This window comes from Chelon labrosus (genome assembly GCF_963514085.1).
Source record: "Chelon labrosus genome assembly, chromosome: 17".
In the NCBI taxonomy this organism is placed as follows: Eukaryota; Metazoa; Chordata; class Actinopteri; order Mugiliformes; family Mugilidae; genus Chelon; species Chelon labrosus.
The window spans coordinates 19867341-19882792 of NC_140350.1; the positions used below are offsets into that span (position 1 = coordinate 19867341).

General features: G+C 42.9%; 2 protein-coding genes across 9 annotated transcripts in view; one reads left to right on the forward strand and one right to left on the reverse strand.

Annotated features, from left to right (window-relative positions):
• The window catches only part of tcf7 (transcription factor 7), a 63824-nt gene extending 53269 nt beyond the window's left edge, over window positions 1-10555 (forward strand). For 2 of the 8 annotated variants that reach the window (XM_084564103.1, XM_084564108.1), the window contains 5 exons: window positions 255-417; window positions 708-815; window positions 1727-1774; window positions 4670-4718; window positions 8939-9139. In XM_084564103.1, coding sequence (XP_084420229.1) covers window positions 255-417; window positions 708-815; window positions 1727-1774; window positions 4670-4718; window positions 8939-9006 — 436 coding nt within the window. In that variant the 3' untranslated portion in view covers window positions 9007-9139. Of the gene's footprint in view, window positions 1-254; window positions 418-707; window positions 816-1726; window positions 1775-4669; window positions 4719-5527; window positions 5601-8914 lie in introns of all 8 variants that reach the window. The other 6 variants (XM_084564110.1, XM_084564104.1, XM_084564106.1 and 3 more) reach the window with 6 other exon arrangements.
• A 122-nt stretch (window positions 10556-10677) lies between these two features.
• Window positions 10678-15083, reverse strand: skp1 (S-phase kinase-associated protein 1). Its single transcript, XM_084564112.1, has 6 exons — window positions 14929-15083; window positions 14114-14213; window positions 13886-13959; window positions 13195-13338; window positions 11482-11622; window positions 10678-11376 (listed from the first exon to the last, which is right to left on the reverse strand). The coding sequence occupies exons 2-6, from the start codon at window positions 14208-14210 to the stop codon at window positions 11341-11343; spliced, it is 492 nt and encodes a 163-aa protein (XP_084420238.1). The 5' UTR covers window positions 14211-14213; window positions 14929-15083; the 3' UTR covers window positions 10678-11340.
• Between the last annotated feature and the right edge of the window lie 369 nt (window positions 15084-15452).

Sequence of the window (15452 nt, forward strand, 5' to 3'; positions counted from 1 at the left end):
TTCTGTGAAATATTTACGTGTATGTATTCATTGTCTTTCAGAGAGTTAAATGCACACTACAGCTAAATGAATGTTAAATTAGCTTAGCATAAAGTCTGAAAACGTCGGAGAAGACTTGCAAGGCTTCATCTAAATGCTACAACTTTTAATTCAGCTGTATAAAGGACAGGTTGTTTTGTTATCAGGCTGATTTCGTCACCGTGAGTCACGTGAACGGCAAAACAATTCCTCTTCTTCCTCCTTCTTCCCTTCAGGAAGCCGCAAGTGGAGGCTAAACGCGAGAAGGAGCCCAAGAAGCCGGTCATCAAGAAACCCCTGAACGCCTTCATGCTCTACATGAAGGAGATGAGGGCGAAGGTCATCGCCGAGTGCACGTTAAAGGAGAGCGCCGCCATCAATCAGATTCTGGGAAGAAGGGTGAGTGATGCACACACACACGAACTAATCCTGTTTCCAGGTCAGTCTGTAATTTCACACATGAGGAACATGAGAGGAGCCTGGCAACGTGAACTCTGCTCCTCTCACATGCTGCCCGCTCCTGAGATTATACAAACTGACCGGCGGTGCAGAGGTTCAAAACTAATCTGTGGCTAAAAAATTAAAACACACCTGTTGTTTATCTCCTTTAAGAGGACTTGATTAAAAAAAAATCTGAGTCTGTGAATCTGTGAAAACATTCTCTCTCTCTCTCTTGTGTTTGTGTCCAGTGGCATGCACTGACCCGGGAGGAGCAGGCCAAGTACTACGAGCTCGCCAGAAAGGAAAGACAACTGCACATGCAGCTCTACCCGACCTGGTCTGCTAGAGACAACTACGTAAGGGCGTTTTCTTGACACTCCTCCTCCTCCTCCTCCTCTTTTCTCCTCTTCCTCCTCATTGCCCCCATTTGTCCCCATGAAACACCCCTGGTACTATATGAGCATATTCAATGTTGGCAGGTAAATGTGCAAAATCTCTCCCACTTTCTTATCCAAAGCTTCAAAACAATGATTTATATTTGGGCTGTAGCAGGAACTTATCGCTAGAGTAAATATGGTTATGTTGAAAAACGCAAGTTCTTAAACTTGTGTTTTTTCACGATGTGATATTTTAGTATGTTAGAATATTTGTTATAAACTGTGCTGTTATTGTGTTAGTGCCAACGTAAAGCTTTTAAATTAGTCACTTGAACATAGGTACATGTGTGGGGATGCGAACAGACGTCATTTTCCGCTTAGACTGACTCACAGGTTTTCTTGTGGTGAGCTCCAAAATTTCTCAGAAAAAAAATTGTAACTGAAGAAAAGAATTTAGAAGAAACTCTCTCTCTCTTTCTCAAAAATAATTTATTATCTGCAAGACTTTCTACGATATTTTCAAATCAGATTTTTTGGATTCCTCTAAAGAGTAAGAGTTAGAAATCAGTGACTTTGATCAGTTACGCTGTATTTATTTCTACATTAGCTTGTGTCTAAGCAGCTAATTTCAAAATTCAGAATCTGTCAAAAAGTAAAACATTTAAGGAATTGAAAGAAATCAAGAAATAGCTGAAGAATTAACGTAATTCCCGGCTATAAGCGGGATGAATATTGGCTCCTGGGCCTGTCAGTGGAAAAAGAAAAAGAAAATAATAATAATAATTACAACAAATAGACGTGCATGCGTTTTAGTTTAATGTTGTGGGGATGTGCCTGATCTGGGCTGCTGTGTGCCTCTGACTTCTCAGTTTGCTGTTGAACTCTTGCAGGAGGCGGGCCTTAGCGGGGTCGCAGGGGAAAAGAGTAAAGCTGATTGGGTAGGGACACGTCTTACGGTGGATTTATACCTCTGTGGTGGGGGGCGGGATGGGGGGGAAAGAAAAAAAATTGTGACCAGCTGCATGAAGAGAAGGGGGTTGTGGGTATTCCTGTGCAAGGTTTTTGCATGCACCTTCCGACAAGTCTCACCGACTCACACACACAACAGCCTCTCACACAAACAAACACGAGCAGCGGAGGGATCTGATGGGTCAGCTGTGGATGCATTCTACTAAGCCTTAACCTGTAAATCACACAGAGGTATAAATCTGCCCATTTTGCTCAACTAACAGAGCGCAGGGCCGCATGGCTGGCCTCCCTGCCTTAGCTTAGTGGATTTATTTAATCGGGCATCCCTTTTATTTTTTTTTTCTTAGTATAGCAAGACAACTGACGACTGAGGAACAGTAATCCTAATCAGGCTTTGGTTGTAACAGAGGCTGCTGTTTAGTCAGATGCAAGTTAGACCTGTTTATGCTTCTCTTTGCTGCGCTGTCTCTATTTGTGACTGAGCTGAACTGGATGGACGGACGGACAGGCAGGCAGGCAGGCAGGCAGGCATGGCAATCAGGTTATGGTGATAATTTATTTGGACTGTGGTTTATAACACTTGGAAAACATCTGTCGCACGTCACAAACGCTGCACCGTGCCATTTAATGACCAGATATTCCAAAGTAGAACTCTGTCTTGAGCTCGCTTGTTCAAAATCACCCTCGTGGATACGTTATAAACCAGAGCTCTAGTAAATTGTGATCATAGGTGTAGGAGCTATTGCTGTTTGCATGTAGCTTTTAAACCCTTTCCGAGACATAACGCCGTCACTGATAATGTTTTAATGGCTCGTATGGAGAAATTTCAAAACTGTAAAGCCCCAGCTCGATTTAATTTGACTTAATTCGAAAGACTCATATCATGTTTCTGCAAACGCTGAGCACACGACGCGTGTGATGATGACATATTCATGCGTTCATCGCCTTCATCGGGGCTGCGCTTGAAATACTGTTTGCCGCATTTTCAAGAAACCCCCTCACCTCATCACCGCTCTCGGCGCCTCTCCTCCTGGCTTTAAAAATAAAACTGCCACTGGACCTGCGAGCAAAAACAGGAAGAGAAGCTCCACGCGTCGCCCCCGCACCTGTGGAGGGTTTCTCCTCCAAGAAAGCCTGCATATAGACATCAGACATATAGACATGTAGCATGTACACGAGCAGGGACCCACACAAACACACACACACGCCCACGGATCAAAAAAAAAGAAAAAAAAAGGCTTCACAAAGGTGCAGTTGCAAAGAGGAGTAACCACATAGACAATGCTGACAGCGAGCCGAGGAGGGCAGACATCGAAGCGTAGGCGGTAGATTTCTGTACCCACATCCTTCATCGCACCCAAATATGAGGCCTCACTTCACCATCACCGGATCTGTGTGAACAACTCTGATGTTTACCTCAACAGTCAGTCACACATTAGAGTCAGCCACCGAGATATGAACAAATAACAAATACAACAATAAGAAGAAACACAACGTGAATCGTAAATCTGATTTTTCTTTTTTTTTTTTTTTTTTTAGGGGAGGTGGGGGGGCTTTTTGAGATCCACTCTTCAACTTCGTGGGGACATTTTGCATGAGTAGAGTTAACAATGATTTTAGTAATGCATATTCTCTTGTTTTTCGCCTTCTTGCTTATTTCTTGCTCTTTTTTTTTTTTAAACCATTCAGTATGGTTGCCTGTCCTGGTTGCTGGTTGTTTCCTTTTTTAACATAACACACATATATTTAAAAGTTATTTTTAAATGGATCAGGGTTTTGTTTTGTTTCTGTTTGTTGAAGGATATACAGTTTCATTAGCATCTATGTCTGTCCCGGGAACTCATTATGCCTAAATCATTCTGCAAGTGCCTTTATAAATGATGTATGTTGAGACAGGCCAGATTAAAGGTGTGGTTTAGTTATTTTTGAAGGGGGGCTGTATGAGGTACGCATCAGTAGACGGGTGTATTACAGTAGAAGGTGGTCGGGGATGCCGTCACGAAGGCTGCTGTGGATGGAGCCAACAGAAAAACATACTTTATCCACCTAAAAAAAAACCTGTACGTCAATCTAAGTTCATTCATTCATTCATTTTCTATAACCGCTTGTCCTGCAACAGGTCTTCTGTCTATTGCAGGGCTAACACAGAGACTAAGTGTATGCTATATTTACAATATTACCACTAATTCACCTTTAAGCAGCGTTTTCCCCCAGGGAACTTATATTTTTCTCTCTTCACCAGACTCCATTGACAAAAACAGTAATTTTACCTAGCTTATCGGAGCAGTTTCTGGCGTACCTCTGCCTCGATCAGTTAATTTGTTTGTATTATTGTGTCTTTTCAGTGCATTAAAGCTTTTGTTCTGATCCATTTTAATGCCTTTAAAACGCCTAAGACACATTGCGGTAGAGCAGTAACTCCAGTGTTCTGCGAGGTAAAATTACTGTTTTTGTCAGTGGAGTCTGGTGGTTTTGAATAAAGCAAAATAACTGCTTCAGTTCAGTGTTAAAAAAAAGGTGGATAGGAAGGTAAAGCAAGCACTTAAACAGGTATAGATTTTTCTTTAGGTGGCTAAAATAGGATTAGCTACAGAAGTCCTTGGCTTGCTTTCTCCACAGCGGTGACGTGCCAACCACTGTCTACTTCAGGTAAAAAAAAAAAAAACAGACTGTGAAAAGTACCTCACACGAGCCCGCTTCAAAGAAACCAAACCATCCCTTCAACTTGACGTATCGGTGACAGTCACAAATCTGACGATCATTTCCAGCACCTGTGGTAGATTGATAGCAGTGTAGTCATTTCAGCTGAACCAGACTCATTTCATTTGGGTGGGGGTTTGTTTGTTTTATTTTTTTTCCCACAGGGCAAGAAGAAAAGAAGAAAAAGGGAGAAGCAGCAGGACTCCAACACAGGTAAGCGTGTACATTTATTCCCTTGCTCTTGGGTTCACCGTAGATAAAACAAATTGACCCCCGAGTCGACTCTCCTGCGTCTCAGAGAGTTCAGTTGAGCTTGCGTTGGCGCCCTTCAGCACAGCTTCTCGGTGTCTTTGAGGCAGGATGTGTCTCTAACGTCAAAACCACCCACCCACTCTGCTTTCCATGTAACCTGAAATATAAACATTTTTTTAATCCCAACGTTCGAGAGAACAAGTGCTGATCGTAGAGGTTCCAAGTTTGAAATGTTAGACACCATGGTTAAGAAGTTAAAAACCCTTCTCGGGCAATAATAGTAAACAGTTGTCAAGCTGTAGTTGTAGATGTGCATATTGGCAGCCATGCAGCTGAGGAAAGAGCCAACTAGAACTACTGTGCAGCCTGAGACGACAAATGTGGGAAAATGCTGAGAATCTTAAACGTCGGCCTCAAGCAGAGAGGTTGCAGGTTATTTCTGGATTTAAGGAGAAGAGCTCTTTTAAAACGTCTTTACTAACCGAGTGCCACGGCACGGCTGCCTTCTCCCCGCCCCCCGCGTGTCTTAACTCGACTCACTTGTTTAACTAAAAGTCAGCTTTGTTGTTGCATCGTGCTGTCTACTAACATTTTTACTTGACGGCCTTCTCTGAAGCAGCCCCACTGTTGCATTTTCCTGCACCAACAAGCTCACGTCTCTCTCCTTCTTCTTCTGTCTGTGTCCTCACCCTCTAACTTTTACCCTCTCCTTCTTCTTCTTCTTCTGCCACTGCTGCTTTGTTTTGTGCATGCCGTGCAATTGTGCTCAGACCCGGGCTCACCTAAGAAATGCCGGGCTCGCTTCGGCCTCAACCAACAAACGGACTGGTGCGGTCCCTGCAGGTGTGTACCGAGCGTCCACCCCCCAACCCCACCTCCATCCCTCCCATTCAAACCATCCGTTCACCAGGTGCATCGGTTCTTTCCGATGCACTCAGGCATTTCTCTGAGGCTGAGCCGCCCTGCAGGTAGTAATAACCTCAATTTGATCAAATCCTTTAAACTAAAAGCTTTTAAATTAACTTTACAAGCTTCACCCGCTTGGATTTGACCAGTAGAGATAACTGCCTACCCGAGGACGAGCTCCGCCTCCGAAGAATGTTCGAAAATCCAGCCTTAAACTCTGCATGCTGTCCGTCACTAACCCGCTGCTCCACAAATCCAAACTTCATAGGCATGAATCTCCAGAGACAAGTCAAATATGCGATAAAGAAAGTGATGACGCTCGGTTACAGTGATCTAAATCTCGACACATTTTCAAAACACATAGAAACTACTTTCTGGGTCAACGATCATGTCTGAAAATGTAGTTTTTTTCTTTTATTTATTGCCAAAATCTGCCTCATCTGCGTCTTTTATCACCGGCAGTGTCTCCTCTTTAATGATCAGAGCAGGTTATGGGTTCAGGCTGCTGTAAGCAGGCCTTGTAAATGTTTGAAGGGGAATACCACTCAATAAAAACTAAAAAAAAAAGCTGCTAGAAAGTACAGATAGTCAGGATGATATCAAAAAGTTGCAGTAAAACATCTCTCTGCTTACACTCAAATATGTTTTGAATCGATGGCGCACAGACGAAGAAAGATTTTTTAGGATTTCGTGCAAATTAGCAATTTGCCGGATGGTATTTTTTATTAATTACGTGGCCCTGTGATAGACTGGCAACCTGTCCAGGGTGTACCCCGCCTCTCGCCCAATCACAGCTGGGATAGGCTCCAACCCCCTTGCGACCCTTCACAGGACAAGCGGTTACAGAAAATGAATGAATGAATGATTTATTACATAATCCTCAGAGATTAATACAGATTCACTTTGTAAAATTCTAAATGTGACATATTTTAAGTGCCCAATTCAAATACTTAGATTGTGTTAGCATCCATGTTTATAAAGTAAAGTTTTCCAACTTTGAGGACAGGGTTGATCTGTAACACTGGCAGCTTGGCTAACAGTTTCGCGCTAATGCAGTCATCAGGTCATTAGATCTTACTTAACTCGTTAGAGCGGCCCGACTCCCAGTGCTTTTCTTCCCCTTTTCCTAAAAATTGCAACATTCCCAGCTCCCTCCCTGCGTAGCGAAGCAGAGGAGCGGCGTAAACCGCCAGAAGCCGACCTGTCACCACCTCAGACTGCTCCGTTTCGGTCTCGGCGGGATTTTACAGTAGACGACGGGCGACGTCTTTTTCGCTGCAGGAGTCAGGAATCCGTGCGGTCGTGCAGAAAAACAAGCTCCTAGCGCCCCAGCACTGTAGCAACCCCGCCGTCCTCCCCGCCACCGCGTCATGGAAATCTGAGTGTGTGTTTCGGTTTGAGAGAACAAAGGGGGCTGATTGTGGTTAGAGCAAATCCTTATCACCACAGCTCAGCACTCACTCACACACACTCAAACACACACACTCCCTGCAGCTTTGCATTTTGACGGCGTTCTCATGTCCATCTGCTTTCAACTTTCTCCATTCATGCAATGCGGTAACAGGCGCCTTTTGATGGTGAACTCTGACATTTAGAAATCACTTTCTATTGCAGTCTTCCTCCCTCTCCCCCCTCTCTAAATATGGCCTAGCGCCTTTCCTTGCGGTTAAACCCGGTGACTCATATCATATTCTGGTAATGATCATGGGATCCTGTTAACTGCTTTGATGCTGCGCTCAGCGGTACACAAGTCAGCTTTTAAGTACAACACCTCACAAAGCACAGCAGGTAGACAGATGCAGCGTCTGGCACAGAGCAGGGATGTGGAAATGGAGTGAAAACTGAAAGTCTAAAATAAAACTAGTACTAGTGTAGTGGTGCTCACCGTCTGCTCCATGAGACCTTATGAAAAGAACTGAACCAGAAACACATGTATGGTGTATTAATTATGAAGATGAGTGGTATTCACCCCCAAAATAATTATTTACTATATGTATATATATTTTTTTATATCACTGGAAATATTTTTGCCCTGCAACATGTCGGCATTAAAGGGGAAGTACTGTTTTTTACAACCTGGACCTTATTTCTGGCATAAAATATGATCGTTTACTCACCCATATAACTTTTGTGTAATTTGTAGTCGTTCGGGAGATATTTAGATCTGCGTATATCCATATAGTGGGAGTGAATGGGGCACCGAAACGCAGCCTCTAAATAACGCATCATCTGCCGCGAAACTTGTTCATTTGACCAATATTTTGTTATGATGCACTAGTGCTATTCCCTGTCGAGTCCGGGGTCTGTAGATTGACCTACAGACCCTGGATGATGTCATCTCTGAGCGCCGTCCGCACCCGCGACGGTCGGCTTGTTTAGAAGACATCATCCGGGGTCTGTAGGTCAATCTACAGACCCCGGATGATGATAACAGGTAACTCCAGACTCAACGGGGAATAGCACTAGCATACGATAACAAAATATTGGTGAAATGAACGAGTTTCACGGCAGATAATGCGTTATTTAGAGGCTGTGTTTCGGTGCCCCAGTCACTCCCACTATATGGATATACGTGAATCTAAATATCTCCTGAATGACTGCAAATTATACAAAAGTTATCATACAATCATATTTTATGCCAGAAATAAGGTCCAGGTTGTAAAAAACAGTAGTTGCCCTTTAACTCTAGGAGGCTATTAGCTTAGCTTAGCTTAGCATCAAAAGATAAGCAGGGTGTAATTCTCCAAAGTGTCATTTAAATAAAGTGTCTGAAACAATCTATTCTAATCTAAAAGGAATCATAAACTGAGTTCATTAGGAGCCTAGAATTGGTTGGATAGGTTTATTTAACCAGGAGGATCAACGTTAACGTAGGAACCTCTTTTTCAAGGGAGTCCTGACCGAGATAGGGAGCAGCAAATACAAACCACGGTTACAAAATGACAACACGAACAAAAAAAGACAAATAATTTACAAGCATATTGTGGAGTTGGCCTCTCAGTGGCCTCTCCCTAAACTCTGTTTCCTGTAGTCATTCTGCAACATGTTCCATGCCAAAGGTGCACAGTGGACAAAAGCCCTTTTACCCAGTTCAGGACAGACCTGTGGAACAGAGATTCAGATGTGCATAGAGTGCCACTAATACCTTTCTGTTCACTGTGACCATCCGTGCCCCTGTTCATTGTCATCATTTGTGAATGATCATCTCCACTGCAGCCTGCTGACGTTTACCATCCACACTTTATTCACAGATAACTCTCTCTGACTGTCCCTAGGAGGAAAAAGAAGTGCATTCGCTACCTTCAAGGAGGAGGCTGCCCCAGCCCAACTTCTTCAGATTTAAGTGCTATAGACTCTCCCCCCTCCCCTTCTCCCGCCCGCCACCGGCTCTACCAGCACCAGCGCCCCCACTCCCCGGGCTGCTCCCCGCCGCCCACCTCCCCGTCCTCGACGCGCTTCCCCCTGTCTCCGCCGACGCACCCGCGCTCGCACGCCCGCTTGCCCCCCGAGCAGTCGGCCGGCAAGCGCGGCGACCTCCGTCAGCCCGCGGCCAAATACGCACACCTGGAACTGTCCGGCAAGCACGCGCTCGGCTCGGCGGCGCTGTCGGCCGCCAAGGCCGCAGGACTATCACTCAAAGTGCTGACAGAGACTCAGTGAGCGGCGTGGCGCGTTCACCGAAAACCCTGCTCCCCTTCAGCTTTCTCCAGAGCCATAAAGATTGCCCTGCCGTCACTCTCACTCCAGTCTCTTTGCTTTGACGTCAAAAGAAGAGTTGAAAGCATCCCACAGTCAGATCTCCATACTGCCATTCACGGGCCTTCAAACTGTCATCTCCAAATTTAAATAGATGTCACAGCTGTTAATGTAAAATATTATCCATGAGAGGGGAGTCAACACCCAACCAGCATGACCAGCAGAGCCTCTGCATCAAGAGGGATCAGTTTACTCTTGTTTAGCTGCCATTTGACAAACAGTCTGACTTCCGTTTTATACTTTTTCCATCATCATCATCATCATCATCATAACTGACGGGCTTCTTCCTGACCTGCAAATAAAAATAAAAAACACAATCCCCAACATCGAGTTACATTCTTCTCCTAGGCACTTTCAGGCTGTCAGTCTCCGGCTTAATCAACCTTTGTTTTTGTTTTTTTTGTTGTTGTGTTTTCACCTAATTTCTGGTATTTTTGTATGAATCTCGTGTGATATTTGAGGTCAGATGTTTTTGCTGGTGGGGAAACCCTTTAGAAAAATGAAAAGAAAAAAAAAAGATATTTTTGTTTGTCCGTTTTCCCCTTCGACTGAACATTTTGCAGCTCCGCAAACTAATCTGAGACCAAATGGGTACTGTTATATTGCATTGTGTTGTAAAGTTTTATATTATAATTAAACTTTTATATGTTTTTATGTAAGAAGATGAAAAAAAAAACGAAAAAAAAGGTGAAATAACTTTAAAAAAAAAAAAAAAAAAATCTTTTAGTTTCTACCGTTTCTTAAAGCAATACATTTTGTGTTTTGTCCTCTTGTGCATAGTTTTACATTTTCTTTTGGGTCAAATGTTACTGAGGCAGCATTCAAACTATATCTTGTGTTCTCAATCGCTGTGCATGTTCCAACTTCAATGTAACAAGAAGACATTTTGAGTACAAAAAGGCCTTAAATTTACTTTAATCTCTGTTGGCAGCTTCAGCTCACTACTCCAGCTTTTGTACAGCTATATCGGTGTTCCGCCAGCAGAGAGCGCTCTTGTGCAACAAATGGCTTTGTTTTATTTTTTAGGATGTTCAGGTCAGCAGCGGAAACACCTCTTAGACGTCTTTCCTATTTTTTAACGCCTCTGATGTATCCCTTGTGTTTTTGTTTGATGTAATAAAAGTGTTTTGAATATCTCGGCCCGCGCCTGCTGTACCTTTAAGACCGGGGTTGTGTTGACGCATTTAAAATCCAAGATGGCTCCTCTCCAGGCTGGCAGCATCAAACAAAACAAAAAAAATAATAAAATGAGACTCCATCCGTTTAATATGTTTTATTTACTCCTTCAGTACGATTCATCAACCCCAAAAAACCAGCATCCGAGCTCATCCGAGAAAAGTTTCCAATTCAATACAACATGAATTAGGAATGAGTTACCCAACACTGTGCGAAAACACACAAGTACTTCGAGTCCAAGGGGACATTATGCAAATCAAACGTCTTTTTTTTTTTATCTCAAACAGCTTCTCTTTTAACATGATTTCACAAAACAGATGCATTTACAGAGCAAAAATAAAATATTCACCCTTGCATTTCCATTGTCAAAAAAGAAAACAAAAAAAAAAAAAGAACATTTTAATTCAACCTAAAAGAACATGTCCAGTAAAAAAAAGACAACCAGAGTGATTAATAACAGGGGATGTCTGAAAGGACCGACTTTGAAGCCATGGAACCAGGACCATTTATTTATGCCAATGCAGAACATGAGTGTGAAGAAACAGAAAAGAGATCTTTGCTTTAAATAAATGACAGCATACAGGCAAGTCATGCTATTACTGGAATACAGAAATAAAGGGAACATGAGGGGAGGTGGCTCTAAATATACTAAATGTAAATATTAACAAGTATGAACAATGCCAGTGCAGCCTGTTAGCGGGGACAATCCTATTCAGTGTGGTAGTGTTGGCAGGATCTTCCCAAGTTACTTCTCTTCACACCACTGGTTCTCTTTACGTACCTGCGAACGCAAGAAGCCACAAATTAGTTTCTGAAAACATTTATTTTCTTCAGCGTCGTTCACGACAGAAAGACAAGACGATGGATGGATGGATGGAGAGCGTACCTGGGCTTCCTCCTCCTCTGTGAAATCGTTTTTGATGTTGAAGGTCTTCCTGATCTCCTCAGGGGTTTTGCCTTTGATCATGTTGGCCACCGTCTTACAGGTGACGTCTAATAGGCCTTTGATGTCCAGGTAGTTGGCGGCCTGAACGGAGAACACAACGACCATCAGCAATAATAACAACCACACAAGAGCATTTTACCTTCGATTCGTTTTAGGGACAGTGGGTATTTCCCCTGTGGTGGTCATAATGTTATGCCTCATCGGTGTAAACGAATGCTAAACTTGAGCTTGAATTTGACTGGCAAGCAAACTGTGTTGCCTTTTACGAACAAGATAACATATCTGTCATATGATCGTGCATTTTACTACTAGGTACGTTCATGTTCGCATGAAGAGTTAAAGGAAATTAACGTATCAATAATTCAACACGTGTATTAACATCTATCATGTTTCTGTGGCTCATGTTGTGAACAGAGGTCCCAGATTTAAAACTACAGCTTAATTTTTTTGTTCATCTGCAAATAAATCTCCGTTTCAAATCCATTATCTTAACACGCTAAACTAGAAGTAGTCCAGTCCCCCTCCTTCCCAACATGTTGGTATATACTGTATCCTGTAGGAGCCCATTAACACATAAGTCACTTCTGATGTTGCACATGAGTAGCCGCTAAGCTTCTCTATAACTTTCTACATTTCCATCAGTTTCCAGCTTTTTTTTTCCTCGTAAACACTTTCAACCAGCCAGAGGGGGGTAATCGACTCCAGTTACTGCCACTACGACTTGCGTTTCACATCCTGGAAGTCCACGCATGTACCAGCACCTATTTCCCAATCTCTCCCAGGAACAGCCTGGGTTACCTTTCACATGCTCTGCCTGGTTTATCTTATCTGGTAAGCTGCCCAAACCCATTAAGCCCGACATCGACTACTCCTCGAAAACCACATTTTCAAATCCCAGCCTCTGTCACAGCAAAAGCCAAACCCCCGACCGACACATGTTGCTGAACAACATTTATACTCTTAATATTTAAACCAAATGAAATCACTTGATTAAACACAGGGGAAATACCCACTGAGGTCTATGAGCAGACAGCACAAAGGATACGTTCAATGAAGACCCTGTGCTGTGACGACGCGGTGCGGCAGCATTTTTCACATCCCTTTTCATGAAGGATGATCAAATGTATTCAGAAATCTAATTATAGAACATCAAAATCATTTCAGAGAAGATACAGAACCTATCCGCTCTTCATGTTTCTGTACATAGTCAACAACTTTGTGGCTCAACTTTTGGTGAGCCACAAAGTTGGGCTTTTGTTTGGCCACCTAAACTCATTTTTCAACACACAGCTAAAACTAAACGGATATATGAACATTTGTTGCATGTATCAAAAAGGATCTGGTCTCATAGCTGACAGATGGCTGGAAACTATAACCCTGAATCACACAGTTGAAGGCACAGGGGCTTGTTAATTAAACATAGACGTGATGGGAAATAGGAAATTAGTTTCTCACAAGTCAGTCGGGGTGAGCATAAACTTTTTTTTCCCTTTAGGTTGGCTTTACTTTATTATTTACCTATACAATGTCGTTTTTGGTTACAGTCCAGACATGGGATGGGGTGGTTTGGCATTCATCAATGTCTAAACTGAAGGCTCTAACAACACGTACGCCGGCGCAAAGTAAATGTCACACAACACAAAATGTATTTACCAGAATAAGTTCAAACAAGGTGCCTTGGTCCACTTTGAGGAACTCCTGGTCCCATACAGGAATGTCATCCGTCCTCTTCTCCTTGTTCTCGTCGTCCTCAGGAGGAGGGGGGTCATCTTTGTGATGAGTGCACCACTGAATCACCTAAGGGGGGACAAAAAAAAACACAGAGTAAGCCACGGCAACCAAATATGTACAGCATCTGGCAGCTCTGCATTTCAAACCAAGTCCAGGATAAGGTGCAAACTTGGGAAAGATAGAAAAAATAAAGTGGGGGGTCACATTTTTCCTTTACAATAGTTGCAAGATTACACATGCCTGCTAGTTCTCTCATATTTCTATTACAGAATGAATTATACACCATGACAGTAGAACATGTACATAAATCCCCTAGGTATGTTTATTATATTTGAATTCAAGTACGATACGAAGGAAGATCTGTGTGATATCTGTTGTGAGATTCATGGAGAACAGAGACCAGGTTTCTGTGTTACAAGCCAACATCTGTTTACTACCGGTGCAAAAACAAAATCTGCCTTTCAACATGCAGGAAGTCGACCAAAGTCTAAAATAACCCTGCGTTCGCCACACATTAACGAAACCGATCTCATATTTTACTGTGTGCACATTTGCGGTACAGTGTGCACGCGCAGCTGTGTGTGTGTTTGTGTGTGTGTGTGGTGTTGTATACCTTCTTGAGAATGGCAGCATTCACATTAGGAAGGGGAACTGGGTCATCGTCTCCCTCGTCGTCCATTCCCAAATCTGTTGTGGAATCAAAGCATGTCACACACATCAGATTGAACCGTGTACAACTAAATGTGCCACTGAGGAAGTGAAATTTTAAGCCTAAGTTTGATTAAAATTAGTGAAAACACAACAAAGGATTCAAAAGTTTGTGATGATTTCAAAGTCCTACCTTCTAACATGGTCTTGATGGTGACAGACTGTTTGGCTATCTCCACGTCCACCTCGAAGATTTCCCCATCGGAGCTCTGTAGTTTTATTGTGGGCATTATCTGCGGAATAAATCACAGATTATTAAAAATATATATATATATATTACGTACACATATGAACACAGAACAATCAGCTAGCCAATTAACCTCACGTTAACGGCTGACAGCTTTTCTGCTACGCTGGGTAGAAAACAGCTAGCTAGCTAGTTAGCCTTGGCTAATATCGACGTAACGGCTAATTAACGTCTAGTCGGTGGAGCCGCTAAACGCTGTTCGCGTTATTAACAGTGGGCTACGAGAATAACCGTTAACTTATTACAAATGTTAAGTATAAATTAACGTTAACTACGCGGGCGCTGTTATGAACAAACTCGACCCAACGGACAAGCGCTAACGTTACCTCCAAAGCTAACCGATGCTACGGCTAGCTACAGCGACGGCAGTGCTAGCCAAGACGTTAGCTCGTTATCGGGCACCGACAACCGACTAAAATGGTTGAGTGTTAATGTTTAAATCTTGCGTTCCGATTTTAAAAGATGCCTCGCGTGTTTATCCGCGCGACCAAAACAAAAACTGTTTTGGCTAAGTAGCACGACGACCGGGCTGCTAGCATTACCGTGCACAATGCTAGCATCTTTTAGCTACACGTTACGATAGCAAACCACATTGGAGCCAATCACATAAAGACGTAAACAAAATGTATTCGGCCGCAACTTCAGCGGATGATTAAAAAAAATACATAAAGCAGACACACTTGAATTGTGGAGCTACGTACCGTAACTGTTTGAACGCTAATCCAGAGGCGATTCTCCCCTGTAAGTCAACAGCAGGGCCTGACAGACGCGGAGGTACCAACAGCGGCTGGAAGTCTCTGGATCAACCTGGTGAGTCTGCCGCCCCGAGGCTGATGGTCGCTTTGTCAGATGCCGAAGGAAACAAGGGGTGGTTGCATGACCCCTTGCTTTTATTGTTTATAAAACCTAAAAAAATAAAAATTAAAAAAAATTATTATTGTTATATTAATGAAAATTAAAATGTGTTTTCACCGCGATCGGTTTCAATGAAAAACGGTATAATAAAGCACGTTAATGTGCAATACGTACTGTAAGCAACAGTTTACGTGTATTTGAGCCACTTCGGGCACTTATTTATTATTATATCAATACATTTACCGAGATTTGTCTCGTCCAGAATCTTTTACAGGGTTGAAAAATAAGTTTTAGTCGTATGTGCGTGGTGTTCTTCTATATGTTTTGTTGTAGTAATGTAAGCTACCACGGGGTGGCGCGTTTTCCTTTA

Coding starts and splice junctions, on each gene's coding strand:
- skp1 (XM_084564112.1), bottom strand. CDS start 14,210: ATGCCCACAATAAAACTACAGAGCTCCGATGGGGAAATCTTCGAGGTG. Junction 13,339..13,885: donor ATGCTGCCATTCTCAAGAAG/GTATACAACACC, acceptor GTCCCCCCTTAG/GTGATTCAGTGGTGCACTCA. Junction 11,377..11,481: donor CAGAGGAGGAGGAAGCCCAG/GTACGCTCTCCA, acceptor TTGCGTTCGCAG/GTACGTAAAGAGAACCAGTG.